The 22,147-nt window shown below is 33.4% G+C and overlaps 1 protein-coding gene across 2 annotated transcripts in view; it reads left to right on the forward strand.

The window, feature by feature from the left end:
* The window catches only part of MID1 (midline 1), a 193,087-nt gene that overhangs the window by 52,597 nt on the left and 118,343 nt on the right, over positions 1–22,147 (forward strand). For both annotated transcript variants that reach the window (XM_023500345.2, XM_003765587.4), the window contains exon 2: positions 1,317–2,032. In XM_023500345.2, coding sequence (XP_023356113.1) covers positions 1,373–2,032 — 660 coding nt within the window. In that variant the 5' untranslated portion in view covers positions 1,317–1,372. The remainder of the gene's footprint in view (positions 1–1,316; positions 2,033–22,147) is intronic.

Here is a 22,147-nt window from a genome sequence, read left to right on the forward strand (position 1 = left end):
GAGGGTGCAGCTGTGCCATCTGAAGCTGTCCAGAGTTGGAGATGATTGTACTGGGGAAGAAGTACAGCCCTGTGAGTGTGGGGCGAGTCCTTTGCTTCTGCTCCACTGGCCTGTCGGCTCATGACAATGACGGGGTCTTGATGAGAGAGCTTTAGGAAGGGAAAACTTTAGGCAGGGCTTCTTGCCTTCAGCAATCACTTCTTGTAATTCGCATAGACAGGAAAGAATCAAGTGTCATTTTGGTTATGGGGGATGGTGGGTATTTTCACATATGCACAACGAAATGCTTCCTATCTTAAAATCACACATCCTTTGAATGTCAAGTTTCCTGGCCAGCTAAGGCCAGTTTAATTTAAAAAAAAAACAAAAAAAAACAGGTTTTGACTGATCACCCTTTCAACTTCTACCTATGAAGGTTGGGAGAATAAACTGGAAAGATGTTTCTGCTTTCCTAGTGATCATTGTGAAACATAATGTAGTTTATTCAGATGAAGTATTTGAAAAGCATTATCAATTGTTAACTTCATTCACTGATGATATATGTATGTGTGTGTATGTGTGTTACTTTTTATGTCTATGTACATTAATAGAAATATCTGCTACTCCATAATTCAGCTACCTGTGCTGCACTGTTGAATAAAATATCACTAAAACATATATGTGCTAACATGAATGCTGAGGGGTAATAAACTATTAACAATAAAGGGCTCTGAAATTATCCGTAATAGTTTGACTCATTCCTCCACTTCTTCTGAATTTGAGCCAAAGTATTAAAGCTGTTCTTAACTTAGTTTGTGTCATGGATAGATCTTTTTGGTAACATGGTGAAGTGGTGAAAACTATGAACCCCTTCTTCGGGGAAATGTTTTAAAAGGCATAAAATAAAATATATAGAATTATGAAGGAAAACAATTATGTTGAATTACAGTTAATAATGTATTTTTCTAGAAAAATTTATGGACCCCAGGTTAAGAAACACTTTTTAAAGAAATCCTTTTATAAGCTTTAATTACTCACCTCTTTGGGCTTTGCCATTTGAATATTCAAGAAAATCAAGAAATCAATTCAAGAAAAATTAAGAAATCACTGTTTTCTGGGAAGAAGAAGTGTCTTAGAGAGATGCCATCATTATTAGTTTCACCAAATAGGAATAGAAGTGAAATCCATTGATACATATATCTCTGTTAAATCAAAACTTCATGTAGATTCTATAACAGGGTGATGTAAAAGGCAGCAAAAGTTGACAACCCCCAAGCATCGTGACTAACCCCTCGTGTTTTCTCTTGCTTAATCGAATTTTACTTTGTGTTTTCCAGATAGCTGATCAGCTTCCCTGGATTTCGCTGACGACACAGGAAAGCTTTGCTTGAAGATGGAAACATTGGAGTCGGAACTGACCTGCCCTATCTGTCTGGAGCTATTTGAAGACCCATTACTGCTGCCCTGTGCCCATAGCCTCTGTTTCAACTGTGCACATCGAATCCTAGTCTCCCACTGCGCCACCAACGAATCTGTGGAATCCATCACTGCCTTCCAGTGCCCTACTTGCCGTTATGTCATCACCCTCAGCCAGAGAGGTCTAGAGGGACTCAAGCGTAACGTCACCCTGCAAAACATTATCGACAGGTTTCAGAAGGCTTCTGTGAGTGGGCCAAATTCTCCCAGTGAGACCCGCCGAGAGCGGGCCTTCGATAGCAACACCATGACCTCCAGCGAGAAAGTTCTCTGTCAATTCTGTGACCAGGACCCTGCCCAGGATGCTGTGAAAACCTGTGTCACTTGTGAAGTGTCCTACTGTGAGGAGTGCCTGAAAGCAACTCACCCGAATAAGAAGCCCTTCACAGGCCACCGTCTCATTGAACCGATACCAGATTCCCACATCAGAGGACTGATGTGTCTGGAGCATGAGGATGAGAAGGTGAATATGTACTGTGTGACGGATGACCAACTAATCTGTGCCTTATGTAAACTGGTTGGGCGACACCGAGATCATCAAGTGGCGGCTTTGAGTGAGCGCTATGACAAGTTAAAGGTTAGTGACATGCATTCTGAGCCAGAAAATGTCATGGGAACAAAACCCTTTACTCCTTATTTCATTGGCAAGCAGGTGAAGACTTTCTCCTTGCCTGTGTTATCTGATGGGGATTAGCATGTTTTTGGCACTTGGTAAATGTTACACAAGAATGGATCTTGTAGGAAGTTGACGATTGCTTGTTATTTCCATGTTTGTGAACATGTAGGTGATTGCTAGAATTTTGGATGTGTCGACCTTTTTTTTTGTTTGTTTTGTTTTCAATGTAAGAGCATGGTGGATTATAGATAAAGAGATAAAAATCTAGGTATGGGACATTTATTTCACTTAGGGAAAATTCTTTGTATCTTCATCATACACCAAGGAGTAAAATCTTATGTCATTTCAGAAGAAAAAATAGAGGATTATAAGGATTATGGAAGCCCTTATTCTATGTTTAAATGATATTTGGCTATATTCCTTAAAAGTAGATTTTGTGAGTTTCATTGCCCAAGTATCTTGAGGTTTGATCTTAATTTAATAATGTAATAAGTCAGAAAATATTTGAGCTCTAGGTTCAACATAAATTTTATTCACTCCAAATTCCAACTCCATACCTAGATTCTAAGAACTCAAATTGGAGTAGATTACTTTTGAGTAGAAAGAACAAGCAAGGTCTAACCCTTGAGGTCTATTCATCTTCCAAAGGAATATAGGTATAATTACTTAAAAGTACTATTACAACTGAGATATTGAGACTATGAAGATTAAAATTTAAAAAAAAATCCAATATTTTATCTTCACTGGCTAATTTTAGATGGGAAGGCATCAATTAAAAGGAAAGGAACCACACATTAAAAGCTTTAAGTAAACATATATTGAAACTCTTCCTTTCAGGAAAAACACAAACTGTGATATTGATCAAACATGATAAATCATCTGATTGTGTTATATATTGAGTCTGAAAAGAAACTTTCCTTCTAACTAGGTTGCTACAAATCTCTTCTTATGCAGCAAAAGATAGCTATATTTACAGGTTCTAGGGAGTTTATTTCTTGATAACAGGATTAAATTAAACACATCTATTGTTTAATCTCTTTAATTCTTGATTTACTAAAGGGAATTTTACGTATAATGAAATCAATCCCTTCATCCAAGATCCCACAAAGATCAAGAGTTTCACCTGTGTAATCTGTTCTACCTGAAGAATCCAAAGAGGGAAAGTCATCAGTGTCTTTTCAGATTGCTTAGCAGAAAATAAATATCAAGAACTTTACTAATAGGTATAAGGAAATAAATAGATGCTGTTATTTAGAGTAGTGAATGAAGGAACCAAGGAGATATGTTGACCTTAATAACAGGTAATACAACTATGAATCCTGTAGGATTCTTTTAATTAACATTGTTTTGTTAAAAATAACTTTTAAAAAGTGATATTATCGGGGGGGGGGGGGGGGGAAGGGGTTGTGTTTAATTTTCCTAATAAACTCTCTTGAAATTCCCCCTGGAGTGGTTGTATGCAGGATTAGAATGAGGAATGTTCCAAAGTATAAATGTGTTCAGTCATGATAGATAATAAATTGTATCTTCATGGTTTCAAAAAAGATCTACTAATTAGATGAGGCAACATTGTCTTTTAAGGATCCCAAAGTTTAAAATTGTGAAATACTTTTGTTTGGCCACCTATGTACTTGATACTTAGCCCTGGTTGTCACTATTGCTAATTATATAAATCTTATCTCCTCTTTAGTAGCCACAAGATAGAAGTTTCCATTATGATGTATTTCTTTAAGTGATAGAAATGAAACTATTCCAATGAAAAATTCTGATACACTGGTTTTATCAAGACAATGAATTTAGCAGTAGCTATAGTCATGAAACTTGAAACATGAAATTAACGATAGAAATCAATTTTTTCAATCATCATTTTGTTTCGGTAATGTAAGAGTATACTTTTAAAACCATGTGAAATACTATCCCCATCTGAAACATAAAGAAATGCCAACCCTTTCAAAGTTATAATATGAGAATACGTTTGTAATCAAATAAGTAACATTCCAGTAATATTTACATTTGTCCTAATATATCAGGTTTTTATTTAAGATTTTTAAATATATATGCCAAAGGGTAGCTAATAAATGTCACATTTTATAAACAAAAATAAAATATCTATAAAAGGCCAGGAGTCAGAAAGCAATATGAGTGTCTATATTTCCTTTTGGTTTATCAAAATACCTTTAACATAAATAGTATACAAAAAATTTCTACAAAACACAACAATTACTACATAGATGCATTCCTATAATATGTAAAAGGAAGATATTATATGCTTTGGAAGGACTGAACCATATAAGTAAAAAAAAATGAATTTTGGAGGATTTTTACTTTGATTCAATAAAATAAGAAAGAACCACACATCTGGTTTTTACGCTTTAGCACCTAGCAATACACAGACAATTTTGGAGAGTAAAGGTGGGCACAGTGGTAGGGCAGGAAGAAAGATGATAGCATTTGTAGGAATAAGAAGAGGAATGTCTTTTTAATTCACTTTGATCCTTGGGGACATACACAATTTCTTTGGGTATTTGTTCCTTCCTCTGGTATTAATAACAGTTATGCAACTATGCAGAGAAAAAGAAATCCATCAGTAAAATTTTGTTATGTTAGGAGGAAATTCTTTCTTCTTCTTGTTTTTGAGAAAGCAAGAGGTATATTTTTCTGGACAATAGCATGACATCAGAACAAAAACAAACATGATTTTTACGTTGTTAAAATTTATCTATATATCAAAGAGAAATCATACACATACACACTCAAACCAGTCATGTACAATCCAAACAAAGAAAACCTCTTTTCCTTCTGCTTGACATAAAATTACTTCAACAAATGTAATGTTTTCAGAGAAAGTCCTTTTGCTAAATGCTATGTTGACTAAATAGATTATATTCATAGATGTGCATTTCCTCTTTCCATTCATTTGGAGGTTAAAAAACCTTTCTATCTTCTATATTAGGAGGAAAAGTACAGTGTGTGCTCAATAATTTGTGTCCCAGATAACTTGGGAAATTTCAATATTGTGAATTCCAGCGTGAGATATTTCTCTAACCTTCAACATCAAACCAGACTTTGCTGCATATAATTATTTGGTTACCCTAGTTATGAACATTGATTATAAGGAATTTGTGTGTATGTAGCATACTTCAATGACATTGTAATTATCAGTGGTTCAATATAATTTCTAAAAAATGGTTTCCATTCGATATCCTGTATCTTACCTGCTTAGGAGAATTACTCAAGTATGAAATCACTTGTTTTAATGCTTTCTGTAATACTAAGTCTTGTACATATAGGTTTGAGTAATAACTGCTAAGCTGTAAGGTTTATAGTTTTAAAGGAGGAAAAAACTTGTTTCTAATTATAAAAACAAGATAATTATGCCATTACAAAATGGAGAAGGTTTAGATGGGATAGCATTCACTGACTCATTTAGTAAAGAGACATCCAGAGAGAGAAAAATACATATTTTCATTTAATTTAACAGATATTTATTTAGAACCTACTATATATAAGGCATTGTGTTGTATCCTTGGGGATTCAAAAAGGGGAAAACTAGAGAGCCTATGCTCCTAAAGAGCTTGCTTATCTGATGGGGATGAGTAGTAAGAAGTTGTGTAATCAAATAGCAATGACACAAATTAGAAATATTAATGCATTTTAGAATGTTGGATCTTGACATAGACAGCATAGAGATAATTGACAAAATGATCAAAGTTTCTGTGTTTCAGGTGATAGACTCTTTGAAAGAATAGGATTTCAAAAAGCTTGCATTGATTCATTCATTGGAATAGTTACTTCCTCTATTGGTGCTGATTACAACCTGTCTATCCTATACCATCTTGTATAAAATATAAGTTCATAATTTGGATGGAGAAGATGAACTAGTAGCTTCCTCTCAACCTTTTTTCTATTATAATATATTCTAGTGAGAAATAATACTTATGAGTGAATATTAGTGAGGCAAATGTAAAGATCAAAATTAATTTAATTTAATGTAGAGATCAAATTCAAATTGACATAATTGAATATCTTGAAAACTGAAAAAGATGTTAAGATGAAAAAAAATTAAACTAGGCAAAAAATTTGTTATCTATAAGGATATCACATATGTGTTGGTAGTAAAGAAGCATATCTAAGAAGAAGATGCTAAGGGGTATTCAGCTCCTGTTACTCTATCTGCAGCTGAAAGCTGGTTGTCTATCTTGTTCAGCCCACATGGATAAAAGAAGCATGGAGCTTACAGAACAGCTTATTTCAGCCTATTCATTTTATTGATCTAGTAAATAAGGCCCAGAGAGAGTTAAGTGATTTGACAATGATCAGGCAGCTAGGCCTAAAATCCAGGTCCCCTAACTCGCAATCCAATCCTATTTCCATGATATTCTTTGATAGCTGGAAGAAATTTCCAGAGAGTATATGGCAAATGGGTTCCTTAAAGTCCTGTTTAGTAATGTGCCTAGAACCACAATCTGAATTTCATGATCATTCAATTGCTGTTGAGGTTCTTATTCAGTCTACTTTAGTTAGATACATGCATCTACTCCTGCTTTCCATTTTTAAAGGAAACTTAACATTCTGTCCTATGTGAGGTTTCCAGAATTCCTTTATAGAGTTTCTTGTAATGGAAATTATTGTTCAAATTAACATCTTTCCCTAACTAGCAAGGATTTCAAAAGCCATTTAGTGTAATCCTTGTATTAAAAAGATCTTATCTCCAAAAATGTGTAGTCATTCCAAATAAGTATCTGCTAACTTCTTTATAGTGTCCATGACTGTTGGAAACATGGTATTATTATGTCAAGAGCAAATGATTGGTTTTTCAAAAATTTTCTCAGATTTTGGAGTATATCTAGGGAAGGTCAACCAGAACAGCAAGAAGACTTGAAAAGATGTCACTTGAGACCCAGATCCAATGGAATAGAGATATGTTTAACTTAAGGAAAAGCAGGCTTAACAAATGAGAGAGACACACAGAGACACACACACACACAGAGACACACACACACAGAGAGACACACACACACAGAGAGACAGACAGAGAAATAACTCTTCTATTATTTAAAGGGTTGTCATGTAAAAATAGAGTTGGGCATATTGTGTGTGGCACCATAAAGCAGACATAAAATGTGTGGCTGGAAATTCTGGGAAGAAGGATTTCAGTGTAGTGTAAAGAAGAACTTTGTAACCATTAGATATGTTCAAAAATGGATTAAACTCCCTCACATGTTAGTATCAAATGCTTTCAAGCAGAAATTGGAAGATTATTTGTCAAAGGTCTTATTTTAAAGGTATTTTTTAGAAGGGGGATGGAGCAATACACACTGTGGGGAAAGTAGGAGTTGGCTTGAACCGGAAGTCCTTTTTCTAACTCTTAAGACAGCTTGAAACTAAGCAATATAGCATATTTGCTACATGACCTCTGTGCTGAGGGAGAAATAGTATTAAATACATTGTAGCATATTAAGTAAAAGATATAATAAATTTATCATGAAAGAATTATAAAATATATTCACAAATATGTAATTATTACAAGAGATTAAAAATACAAGAAAAATAAAATTTAGACTAAAGAAATGCAATAAAAAATTAAAACATATCAGCTAATTTTTGTCAGGATAACTTTTCCTAAAATGGCCTAAATAATGATCTAACTATTTCTATTTAAGTAACTATTCAAAATGAGTAAATTCCAAAGGAATGCCTCATTCTTTTCATTTGAGTGATATTTTGGTACTATAGATAATGCCAAGAAAATAAATTCATTGTCTGTCCACAAAATGACACTGTTAAGATCTCACTAGAATTGGATTAGCAAATTATATTCTTAGTTTTTAGTGTGTGCAGTGGAAAAAATTGAATTTGGAGTCAGAAAATCTTCTATTCACTACCTGACTGATCTTGACAAGCCACTGAACCTTTCTGAATTTCAATTTTTCCTCAAAAAAAGTAAAAATGATAAAACTTACACTGCCTACCTCAGAGTTGTCGATTAAAATGCTTTATAAATAGCAGCCAATGGCAACTTAATCATTATTAAGAGCCTGAACTCTTTATTCCAATATGAGGCTTTTATTAAGCATCTACTGTGAGCTAGACACTGAACAAAATTATAGGAATAGAAAACAGATTTAAATTGTCTCTTTCCTCTAGCTTAAGGTCTCCTGAGGAGAAATCCACATATCAGTAAAGTACAAAATACATACAAAGAACATATAAAATAATTTCAAATAGAGAGAGCACTTTTAGTTTTAGGTAAGGAAGAAATGTCTTTTTTTTTTTTTTTTTTACTTTTTTATTCACAGCATCTTGCAATAGATAACAGACCAACATAAAGATTTATGTTATGAAAGAATTAATGTGGTTAAGCAATCAACTTATTTCTAGGGGATATAACTTTTATTTGCAAGTGACATCTCCTTAAAGTTGCTCTATTCTATTGAAAAGCATCTTATTTCCTTTATGATAACATTTTGCAGCCATGATTATGATACTATGAATTGATTTACAAAACATTGCATATGGTCACATGTGTTATAATGGAATGGTTAGTGGTTAGTTCAAGTTTTTGTAAAGTTATCCAAATATAAATGACTTGGAGGTTGAATAGTGTTCTTAATCTGGGATCTGTGAGTATTTTTAAATTTAAATAACAATTTCAACAAAATTGGTTTTCTTTGTAATTTGTATTTTATTTGTGGATTTAAAAACTTTTTTTCCTGAGGAGTTCTTAAGCTTCACCAGAATGTGGAAGGTGTCTATGACCAAAAAATGGTTAATAATCCTTGTCTTAGTTTTCAGTGATGTGAATGTTCTTACTTTGGTTGGGTATTTTCTTCCATTCTTTCTGACTAAGGTGGGGTAGAGAGGATAACTCAAGAAAAAAATTAATGAGAGTTGCAGAAAGATAATGAAAATATTCAGTGAAGCTCCAATCTGAATGTCAGTATGAGGGCTTTTTAGAGGAAAATTCTAAAAGAAACATGCTCTGAGATTGTGTAATATGATCAACACTAGTAGGCTTTATTAAAGTCCCACTGTGCACAGGGAAGAGTCCTTGTGATTGAAGCTGACATTTTACTTATAAAATAGATTTCCCCATTCAGATGAATCTAGAAAGAAAAGATAAATGTAGGTGAACAAATGATAGGGGATATACACCATTTATGCATTTGCAGTTTGGGATTTTTTCCTATGAATCTTATCTTTCTTACTAACCCAAAATGCCTGGAGTAGGAAATAAAAAAAAATTACTATGGTGGTACAGTAGTGCACTGAATTTGGAATCAGGAATATTTTTCTTTGAGTTCAAATCCAACCTTAGAAATTTACTAGCTGTGTAAATTTGTCATAGGCAAATCACGTACTTAACCTTGTTTGCCTTCAGTTCTTCCTCTGTCAAATGAGCTGAAGAAGAAAATGACAAATAATTCTACTATCTCTGTCAAGAAAACCCCAAAAGGTAATCCCTTATAAAGAATATAAAGAATCAGAAATGACTTAACCATAATAACAAGTAAGGGGTAAATAACAGGCAATATTGAATAGGATCAGGAGAGGGGGTTGGGGAAGTAGATAGTAACAAGGAACATATTTAGAAAGGATATTTTCAAATTCTCTTGCTGGTCCAAGGGATTTCCCCCTTTATAATCATCTTCTCTTTCAGCTGAAGAGAAGGAAGGTAGCAACTGTTATTATCACTTATCTCTATCTTCATATTTGCTTGAAAACTGTACTTGATTGATTTTTAATCAATTTTCTTTGTTATTTTGTTGAAAAGCAATAAGAAAAGGAAAAAAAGTATTAATGTTTATATTAGCACCAGATAGGACTTTGTTCTGTTTAGTCAGGTTCCCTTTTTGTGAACTCACTTAGTGAATGTTTATTTTAGGCAGAACTTTGAATATTTTGAGATCCTTCAGTGGATACAAGATTAAAACATGCCTCCTTATCCATGAGAAACTTAGAGTACAATAGGTTTGGGGAAAGGAACCTGACTAAAATTTCATGGGATTTTGATGGTTCAGAGTGAGTATAGGTAACAATTGCTATTATTCTGGCCAAAAACTCTAAGGGTCTTCCCCTTCCAGAGTGATTCTTTTGGAAGGCAGATGAGGCTATCTTTTCTCTTCATTTTTATGTAGCCTTTAATTACTGAATGAGTGTTACTTCAGACAAACTAAGACCAGGGAAGACCTTAGTTTAGGTATTCTCACTGCATTGGGAACCATCACCCCTTGTCCTAACCTTTGTTTTGTCACTGGATTTCGATGAAGTTGAAAAATAGAGTGAGGCTGATTACTTTGCTCATCCCTGCTTCATTCAAATCCAATATTATCCAATAAATCCAATATCCAATAAGCAAGACACCCTCCTAATATCATTGGTCCTCTTCTAAAATGAAGATAAAAACAATTTCATTGATGTGGGGAAAACTAAAGCAGTTTAAGTGATCTGCCTAGAGTTGCATAAGTCGCCTGACTCTAATACAGGTCATATTCAATCTTAATGAAAAAAATCCACAACTAAAGAGTCAGTGATTATTTTTAGTTTAACTAGTCAGGACTTATTTTACACACACACAGACACACACACGTGTGTGTGTGTGTATTTTTTTAATAAATGAATTAATACTATGGAATTTCTTACATTTAAACTGAAAACAAACCAAAATGCTTCTCTTAGAAAGGAAAAACAGTAGGCTTACTTTGCATTCCTTTAGGGTTATCTCATGAAAAGACTACCGTTCACATACTAGGCAATTAATCTGTTGTCATGTGTTTTCCTTAGAGGAATCCATTTCCTTCCTGAGGAGGTCCAGGAGGTCAGGTAAATATCCAAGCTCGGAAATGGCCTATATCATACCCACTCTGCCAAACTGCTAATCTCTATATAAAGAGATTATTAGATGTACGCTTTAGGAAAATCCTATTGTGTAGTAAGATCATTCACTAAAGTCTTATAGTTAAAAGGCTGTAGTCATTGTAAATCATGATTAATGTCTGATGTAGTGTTTTGAACCTCATAAGCAGTTCGTGGCTGTTAAATGAGTTAAAAGTCATTTGAAATACTTGGCCATGCCACTTATTTATGTGAGTGTCATTCTTCTACATTTTGTAGATCATGGAAACTTAACTACATTGTGTCATGGTGGTATAAATACACAAATCAAAACATCACAGTACCTGATTCCACTTTAAGTGCACAAGTCAATGTTAAGTACATGATTCCAAGTTAATTTCCTTCAAAATAGGAAAGTACAAAACACCAAATTGTTTCAGTATCAATCTTGATGCTGATTTTTCTGTTTCTCAAAGGAAATCGGCTGTCATAAACTCACAGAAAGAAAATAATATACATAAAGCCCACAACAATGTGAATGAAAAGTACAAAAAAATGAGAACTAGTGCTATATGATTAAAATAACCAAAAATCTTGACCCAGGACAACAATTTAAAAATACATCTCTTTCTCTTCTCTGTAGAAATAGGGGAGTTTTGATATAAAATATTGCATATCTCATTAGCTATGATGTGTTAGTTGGTTTTGCTGGATAGCTTTTTTTTCTTTTTTAAGAATTTGTATTGATAACTTTTGTTTCATATCAGATTCACTTAAAAGCATTATTGTTTGCTTTTCAGCCTCGTCCCATTAGCAGTAACCGTAACATTGACAATATTAGTAGTAATAGTAGCACTTTTAAGTTTACAAAATTTTTAGGGGTTATCATCTCATTTGAAAATTTGTCATCAGGATTAATGTGCTTTGACAAAAGGAAAAATAAAATGGAGATCTACTTGCAAATTATACACATTTCAACCCAATACTTATAATAGCTATATGGATATTATTACAAACTATTAAAAATACAAACAGAATAACACATCTATAGAGATGTAATGAAGAAATAATCCAAACTCTGGAGGATACTTTAGCTCTCTCACCCACTAAGATAATATAATCTTCTTTCATTGTGAAGCCCACTAAAAACAAAGAAGAGGAAGGAAATCAAATGAGAAGAAATAATTCAGTAAGGAAAGAAAGATAACCAGGAACTGCTGTATGGCTTTTCAGATTTGTGAGAGAAAAGATAATTTGAGATAGAATCAAGAGAAATTTTTTTTAAAAAATAAATTGACCAAAATAGAAAGATGTTTTTAAGGATCTGGTTGATTGAATATATTACAAAATGTTGGTGTCTTTTAACACTATAACTATGTGATTAAAATTTTCACTTTCAATTATACAATTATGGAGTTCCTTATAACTGGAGGTCTAAAAGGGATTTTTTGGTTGTTGATGAGTCAAGTCTGATTCTTCATGACCGCATTTGAGATTTCTTGGCAAGATTACTGGAATGATATGCCATTTCTTTCTCCAGTTCATTTTTACAGATGAGGAAACCAAGTCAAATAAGGTTAAGTACGTGATTTGCCTATGACCACACAGCTAGCTTCTGAGGCCAAATTTGAGCTCAGGAAGTCTTTGTAATTTTAAGCCTAGTGCTTTGTTTGCTGTAACACCTATTATTTGCTAAGGATGCTATAAGGTTTTCTCCTCAGATATTGTTTGAAGCAGATGTATTTTGAGATTCCTTTCCATTCTAAAATTTTGTGATGCTGTGATTCTATGATTTAAATTCAGAGTCTAAATATTAGCAAACATATGAAATAAACTAAATAATACTAAATAAACAAAATAATTCTCTCTCCACTTAACACATTTCTTGCCATCCTGAAGCAGTTCCAGTCTTTTATTCTTTCTAAGGTTGCCCACTGTGCCATACTAACAAATTATCCTAACTTTTATTTTTCAGGAAAAAGGAGAAACTATTTCTTCCTATCTGCTATATATGTAGATATGTGCATATAGGTAGATAAGTGCTTATTAAACATTCATAATGAATAAGGATTTAAAGCAAACAATGGTTAACATTTTACCTTTAATAACAAATTAGGTGTAAAAAATATAGCTTAAAATACTGCTACTTTGTTTCTCAGTAGAAGAAGGCCCCAGGCCAAACAAAATGATTTCTAGTGAAAATTGTGGCTTGATTTAAGGTTATCTACTTCCCAGCCTCTCCCATCGAAACATAGCCAAAGAGTAAATTTAAAGTCAAGTATGGTTTGCTTCAACAAAATCCCCATTTATGTCAAGGCAATATCAAATCATTTGATGGTTGCCTAAATTGCTTTCTGGTGTGAGGTTTGGATTCATCATTGTTAATATCCTTTTCCATTTCAGTATTTTAAGTCATCATTTTCTTTAGTTAAAATAATATTTGAGATTTTTGGAATTGACCTCTAGAAGTTTTAAATTTCACATCTGTTAGATTCCTAACAAATGATTTATTCTTTCTTGTTCCCTATTTTTAAAATATCTTACTAGCTATGCCACCACAAAAATTTGCCCTGGGTAAGGGCATGGATGTGACCCTGGATTCTCTCAGGCTAAAGGAAAACTCTGCCACGTCTTAGCAAATTGAAAAGACCCAGTACACTTCAGCTCCCAAGCTATGTCTTAAGGCCTAAGATTCAGTCTAGGGACATGTGGATTAATCCTTTGGCTGTGGCTCCTTAATGAAAAAATGAAAAATAAAAGATGACCCTCAATCCATATTGTCTACAATAGTAGCAGCAGCAGAGGAGGATACTATGACTCATAAAGTTGTTAGACCACATACAAATACCAGTTTAGTTTTTAGATGAACAAAATATGGAAATGTAGCAAAGTAGAAAGAGTATATGGATTTGGATGACTTGGGTTGAAATAGATTTCTCATTCTCTTTTCTCTAAGTAAATAGTCAAATAGAGAGACAAAGACTTTGATTCTGGTTATCAATATTTCCCATAGAAGTTTAATCAAGGCAAAGCTCTCTATCTATTGAATAGGCCAAAAGAGCCTAGAAGTTATCTTAGTCAGTAAACTCTTAATCTCTTTGGAAAATGGAGAGAAAGTACAGATAAATGTAATATTCACTTCAAATATAAAGTAATTTAGAGAATATTACAAAGGATGATAGTGGAAGACCATGAAGCATGTTGCCTAAGTAAAAAGGAATTAAGTAGGAAAGTCTAATGAATACTAAAAGAAAATATGTTTGATAATGAATGGATTAAAAAAAATTAAGTACTTCCTATGTGCCAAGTACTGAAATATGTGCTACAGAAACAAATACAAAAAAGAAAGAGCATTTCTGTCCCCTAAGAACTTATATTCTAATAGCAGAGGTGGGATGGTGGCTAAATATGGTCTAGAAAAGTTACCAGATAGATGGTGACTTGGAGAAAAGGAAACATTAATTAAGCTCCTACTATGTGCCAGGCATGAATTGAGTTTAGGCGATTCAAATAGAGGCCAAAAAATCGAGGAACCCTCAAAGAGTTCATAGTCAAACAGAGGGGACAACAAGCTATATAGTGGATAATTAGGAAATAAGTAAGAAAGGGAAAAGCACTATAGAATTAAGAGAGTGAGAAAAAGTTTCTTATAGAAAGTGGTATTTTGATTGGGACTTGAAGCCAGCAGGCTTTTCTAGCATTCTAGACATGGGGTACAACTAAGGTTAAGAGATGAAGTATCTTATTCGTGGGACATCCAGGAGGTCAGTGTCACATGGAGTATATAATAGGGATTAAGTAATGTAAGACTGGAAAGATAGAGGGACTTTAAATGGGAAATAGAGAATTTTGGATTTGCTCCTGGGGGGTGAGGGAATCATTGGGAGATTTGGTGGGAAGTGAGGGTGAGTTTGTGTGGGACATTGTTGGTTCTGTGCTTTAGGAAAATCACTTTGGTGGCTGAATGGAGGACAGGTTTGAGTAGGGAGAAATTTGAGGCAGCTAGCCCCAACAGCCATTTATTGCAATAATACAGGTGTGAGGTGATAAGAGCCTAAACCAGAATGGTTTAACATTCCCATAGATAAAACATCTTATTTGAAAGATATTGTAAAGGTGAAATTGCCAGGCATTAGCAACAGATTGCATGGGGGCAAGATGTGAGAGACAGTGAGGAATTGAGAATGACATCTATATTGTGAGGCTGAGGGATGAGAAGAATGGTGTTGTCCTCTAAAGTAATAAGGCAGGTAAGAAAGAGAGAGTTTAGGGGAAAAGATGAATTCAAATTTGTTTAAGATGTCTATTAGATATACAATTCAAGATATCTGAAAGGTAATTGGAGATTGGTCAGGACAAGTACATTTGCAAATTGTCATAATAGAGTAATTAAATCAATGGAATCACCAAGTGACATAAAATAGAGAAGAAAGGAGGGCCCAGAATAGAATCCTGTTGGATACTGATAGTTAGAAGCTATGGCTATCTGAAAGATATCTAGGAAAGGAGACTGAAAAGGAGTAGTCAAAGAGATATAAGAAAAACAGAAGAGGATGAGGTCCTGAAAATCTAGAAGGTGATCAGCCATCATCCTGAGACCAATTATGGAATTGATTTGATCATGGGTCATGGTTGTAGAATTTGGTGAAGAGAGGAAATAGAAAGATTACACAAGAAGACTAGGAATTGATGAAGCAATGACTGGAGAAAAAGAGAGTGATATAAAACTCAATGACTTGATAATTTCTGATTCTTTTAGTAGCATTTATATGTGAAAGAGAAATGACAACAAACAGATGTTCCTGGGTTGTTATATGGGGAAGCAGAATAAGCACTTAAGAAGTTAAATACGGAAAGGACTGTGAAACTATGAAATATATGCTAAAAGTGACACAATTTTGACACCTTTAAGGGATGAATTTTCAAGACATCTAAAAGATGGAAAAATAGCAAATGAACAGGTTAATATCATATCTATGTATATAAAATAATTCATCAAATAAAGAATAGAGAGAATGACGGAAAATAAAATGAATAATTTTTATTACATAAAACTTTTTTGTGTGTGAAAACACTCAATAAAGCTTAAGATTAAAAAAGGAACAGTTGTGGGGGGGGGAGGGGGGAGGGGAAGAGGAGGGGAAAGGGGAGTTGAATCTGCAACAAGTTTCTTTAATAAAGATCTCATTTCCAAAGTATATGAAGACCAAATTTAAATTTATAAGAATAAGACTCAGTACTTACTTGATAAATGATTTAAAGATATAAACAGGCATTTCTCAAAAGAAAAAAAAAACTAAGCTATCTCTAGCTATATGAAAAAATGCATTTGATTCTTAGAAAAATACAATCTTTAAGATTTATCCCCAATAAAGTATCACTCATCTCTATTCCATAATTATACAAACTTATTTGATAGAAACTATTACAGAAATGATTATGCTCAGTGATCTACTTATTAATAGCCAATAATAAATAAAACAAGGAAATGTAGTGTCACTAAGAGTATTAGCTATTGTTATAGACAAGGTACTGAGTCAAGTCCAAATGGAAGAGAGATTTCCTAATGAAGGTGAAATATTTCCATTTTGTGGATGACATTGTGCTAAGTGATCTGACCTCCATCACTTAGAAAGAGGACCAATCTAAAAATCCACATGGGGAAAAATGAATAAAGAATGCAAATTGTGCAGCTGTTTGGATAGCCCAGTTTTTTTAGTCAATCAGTATGCACATCTTGGTCAGATGACATGATTAGACAATGAGATGGAATCTAAATTGACACAAGGATGAAAATAGATTAGTTGCATTAAGCATAGCCTTAAACAATTCAATAACTACTCCCTGATACAAAATCCCATCTTTCCCCCCACCCTGAGGCAATTGGGGTTAAGTGATTTGTCCAGGGTCACACAGCTAGGAAGTATTAAGTGTCTGAGGACAGTGCTAAGTGTCTGAGGCCAGCCATCTTTTTTAATGATAGTACTTTTCTAGTGATGCCATATAAATTCCTGTAATGTTCTCTTCTCTAAAATATAATGTTCTCTGGGAGCAGGTTTCTTGGAGGAGCTTCTGGAGGCAGCCTTCGTTTCAGTTCCAAGTAATAATCACTTCAACTGCAGCCAGCTGTTAAAGTCTAGTCCTTTATTGTCTCTTCCAAAATAGCCCAGTTAGCTTTCTTAGAGGCCTATCTCCAAGAGCTCCTGTTGCTAGTCCTTTGTCTCTTCCAGCTTCAGCCTCTCTTCTTCCAAATGTCTCCAGCAAGCAGAAAGGTGGAATATGGAATGAATTGACTCTGCCTCCCAGAGAGTGGGCTTATGGGTTTCTGACTTGTGAATCTCCCAAAAGTCTCTAGTGGGCTTGTGGGAGCTCCTCCTTATATATCCTCTTAAAGATATGAACTCTGATGTGTGAACCAATGTGTGAACTCTCCCGAAGATGTGAACTCCGAAGGTGTGAACCAAGTCCAGCACCTTGTAAGAATCCTAACAAATTCCAAATTATGGAATTCCACAATCTTAAAAAAATCTAAAATGTGGATCTTCAAAAGATCAATGGAACTATTCATATTGGATATAAATTGATAAAATTACTAAAGGTGACTTGTTTTTAATAAGGGAAGTAACAGGGAAATAAAATTCTTTTCCAAGGAAAGAATGTTTCAAAATGGGAGTGAGTTTCGCCTTTTGCAAGGGCAAGCAATAAATAATAGATGGGTGGCCAAAGGACTATACTGGTATCTAGAGAATGTTTTAAAAAAAAAAAAAAAAAACCTAGAAAAAGGCCTCTGGGCATTGAATTGATTTCTGTAGAGAACTGGTGGAAAAACAGACAAAAATAAATGAAAATTTATAAAAGGAAACATAGATTACTAAAATTTTTATTGTGAATTACAATACTTAGAGTGTTAAATCTATAACCATTGTCTTTCTCAGTTTCTTTATAGAGAACTAGAATTGATATCAGGAGACCAAAACTCACATTTTGGCTATATTGTTTGCTAGAATATTTTCTCTTTTAGATACAGTTTCTGCCTCGACTTCCCTGCCCAATTCCAGTCTTTCATTGACATAGTTGCTAAATAATTTTCTTAAAGTGCAGATCTGATATTGCCATTCTGCTACTCAATAAATTTTAGTGGCATTCTAGATTCAATATCATATCTTCTTTTAAAAACACTTTATTTTATTTTTAATTTGTGAAATACAAGAAGAATTTCCATAACAATTTTTTAAAAAAATATTATACATGAAACTGCAAATCTATTGTGTAAAATTTGCTATTCCTTTTAAATATATAATGAAGTTATCATGTAACTTTCTTTTTTTTTTTTTCTTCCACCCTCCTTTCCTCGACCCTGGAAATTGCTGTCATTAGACACAAATAATTTACCATAATATACATACTCCTATTTTTTAGTTCTTTCTCTGGATTCAGATAACACTTTCCTTTATAGGTCCTTTATAGATAATCTGGTATTTATAATAGTCAAAATGACTTATTTGCTCAGTTGTTTTTAAAACAATATGTTCTATTTCTGCTCATTTTAATCTTCATTATTTCATGCAAGTTTATGTTTTTCTAAGATCATTCAACTCATATCTTATAGCACAGTGGTATTTCATCACAATCATATACCACAACTTGATCAGTCATTCCCTAATTGGCAGACATCCCCACAATTTCTAGTTCTTTGCCACCACAAAGAGAACTACTTGTAGATATTTTAGAAAATATAAGTTCTTTTCATTTTTCCTTGATAATGTTTGGAAGCAGATCTTGTAGTAGTATTGCTGTGTCAAAGGGCAAAGGCATTTTAATAACTCTTTGGGAATAATTCCAGATTGCTTTCCAAAATAATTGGTTCAGTTTTCAGTTCTACCAACAGTTAATTAATGAACTGATGACATAATAGTATATCATCTTTATCTCCCTTGTTTTTACTTTTTTGTGTTTATAAATTATATCTATGAATTATGAGTACATACATATAACTTCTGAAAAAGTAAATATGTGCATGTTGTAAGTTCATGACCAATTTTCATAGAGGGTACAGTAAAAAAAAGTTAAGGACCACTTATAGATTTATAAGATTAGAATTACAAGATACTTTATAAATCCCTTAGTCTAGCCCTCATTTTACAGAAAGGAAAGGGGAAACTGAGATGTAGAAAAGGAAAGTGACTTTTCTGATTTCACACATATAGGAAATCTCAGAGCTATTTGAATTCAGGTTCTCTAATTACCAGTGTGGTACTTTCCTCACCACACCACATTGTTCATATTGTGTATTCAAATGGTCTTTCTAATAGCATTTTCCCAAGAGATGCATTACCTAATTAACTGATAGTTTTCCTCAGTGATATATAAAAAACTTTAAATAAAATTGATGGTAAACATTCAGTTATTTGATAAGGAATTTGCCCTTCAAATAGTCATTGTATTTATATTTTGCTAGTTTTTGCTTACTTAAATCCCACTTTGAGTTAGGATTGCAATAAACCTTGTTGACCTTATGATAGACTTTCCAGTCAGCCAAGAGTCAAGCTAATTTGACCTGAAAGTGTTTTTGCTAAAAGTAAAGTACAGAGAGAAATGAGGATTTCTTTTTATAGGTCAGTTATTGATTATATGTCACTTTTTTGTGTAGCTTTCCAAACAAATCTGCTCTGAAATTTGCAAAGCTAAGGGATTTTTTGTTGAATTGTTTTTGCCTGCTTTTTTATTATTATTATTATTTTAAACTGAGCAGTAGTCTGCTAACAGTCCTGGAAATAATCCAAAAGTTTCCGAAACCCCATATTATGTCTCTGTAAAATCACTTCCCATCATTCAAAGTGGTGGCATGGGTCTACACATGAAGAACTTTTGGCTGCTTCAGCAATATTTCTGTCTAAAAGTTCATTTAACATTCTTAAATTCAAACATTCTCAACATTCAAAATATTATTTAGGTGCATTGAGTAGTACCTGGTATCCCACAGTTTTCTTGGTGTGTTTAAGATCAGTTTCAGTACTACATACCAGGTGTTCTATCCTATTTCACAAAATGAGAAGCCCAGGCTTTTTTCTCTAAACAGGGATTTATAAAAATCATAGAACTATAAAATGTTAACTCTGAAAGAGACCTTAGGGATCAATCATTTTCTAGTCTAATCCTCTAATTTTACAGAAAAAGAAATTGAGGATCAAAGTGCAGAAATGTTTTGCTTAAGGTCAAATGGCTAGTAACATTTGAGCTGTAACTAGAATCCAGATATGTCTCCAAACCTAACATTTCTACTATGAAATAAAATGAAAAAAAAAAGGCAAAGAAAGCATTAATTAAGCCCTTACTATGTGCCAAGCACTGTGCTAAATTCTGGAAATACAAACATAAAAGCAAGATAATCCCTATTCTTAGAGAATAATGTTTTTAAATTTATATAATAAAAATTCATACGATCACCAAAAACAATTATATTTAAATACAGTTATAAAAATAAAAAAAAAATCATGAACAGCACATAAAGGAGGTTTTAGCTGCAAGTCAAATTGAAAAGTCCCATGAGCTTTAGGGTAAATTAGATGACAATTTTATTATACTATGTAGTGTATATATGTATATATAGATACATATCTACATATAGATAGATGTTGTTGGTCTTTTTTCAGTCATGTCTAAGTCATGATCACATTTTGAGTTTTCTTAACAATGACACTGCAGTGGTTTGCTATTTTTCTCCAGCTCATTTTACAGATGAGGAAATTGGGACAAATAGAATTAAGTGATTTACCCAGGCTCTCATAGCTAGTTGTGATGTATCTGAGGACAGATTCAAAATCAGAAAGATGAATCTTCTGACTACAGGTTCAGCACTCTATCCCACTGTGCCATCTAGCAATATGTTCACATGCAGCACATATATATATATATATATATATATATATATATATATATATATATATATATATATACTTTCTCCGTCTCTGTATGTGTCTCTATCTCTTTATTTCTGTGTGTGTCTCTCTGTGTGTCTTTGTATCTCTCTGTCTCCATCTCTTTCTCTGTCTCTGTTTCTCTGTCTCTCACTTCTATCTCTCTTTCACACAAACAGTATTATATATTATTATGATATACCATATTATATTATACAACCCAGTTCTTTAATGTTCAATAAATTGCAAGCATTCATAGTTTTAAACAATAAAAATTATATCCTCTATTCCAATTAATAGAAATCACCATCCTAATACAGTGTTTTGCAGGCATTTATCTACTAAAAAAAATGACCAAAATAGGAATTAAATTTGAAAACTCTGTTTAATTCATCTCACTGAAAGTAGACCTTTTTGTTTAAAAGGAAGCAGAGACTTCAGTGTTCACCCCAGGAAGATATAAATCATGAATCTCAAATGATATAGTTTGGTTGTTCCTTTTGGTTCACATTATATATAGTAATTATAAAAATAAAATTCCCAGAGGCAGTTAAGTGGTGCAGTGGATAGAGCATCAGCCCTGAAGTCAAGAGGACTTGAGTTCAAATCAGACCTCAGACTAGCTGTGTGACCCTGGGCAAGTCCCTTAACCCCAATTGTTTCAGAAAAAAAAGAGAGAAAGAAAATTCCCAAGAGTTGCAAGATTTCAGAAAGCTCTAATCAATATTAATAAAATGTGGTAGATTTTTTTTGACAGTTTAGCATTGATTTTAGAGTGTTTGGACTCTTTTTTTTTTTTAACTAATTTTTATTCACTTTGTAAACCATCCATGGCATATTGAGTCTTAATATCCTTATCTGCAAATGGGAATAAAACTAATATCAATAGTTTCTACCCTACAACAACCTACAAGGTTGTTGGGAGGATCAAATTAGATATGTGTGAAGCCGTTTGTAGATCAAAGATGTCAAATACAACCTTCAGTCAATGTGGATGACTCCCAAGGGCAGCCTGAATCAAATTAGAAGTAATTGAGAAAACGCAATTGGGAAATATAGATCTTCCACTGCATCTGAGGCCAGCTCCAGTCATCCTGATCTTGCCACTGGAGCCCAATGGCTCAGGAGGAGAGAATGCTTTCTTCCTTCTTCTCCTCCCTTCCCTCTCCTTTCCCTCTGTGGAGAACCATACTTTTACCTAAAGGTACTCTGCCCAAAAAAGTATAAATTTTTTATCAAATATATGTAATCAAAGAAAATAATTTTAAAGGGTTTAGCACAGTGCCTACCATGCAGTTGATACTTTATAACTGCTTATCCCCCC

The sequence above is a fragment of the Sarcophilus harrisii genome, chromosome 3 (assembly GCF_902635505.1).
Source record: "Sarcophilus harrisii chromosome 3, mSarHar1.11, whole genome shotgun sequence".
Taxonomy (NCBI): Eukaryota; Metazoa; Chordata; class Mammalia; order Dasyuromorphia; family Dasyuridae; genus Sarcophilus; species Sarcophilus harrisii.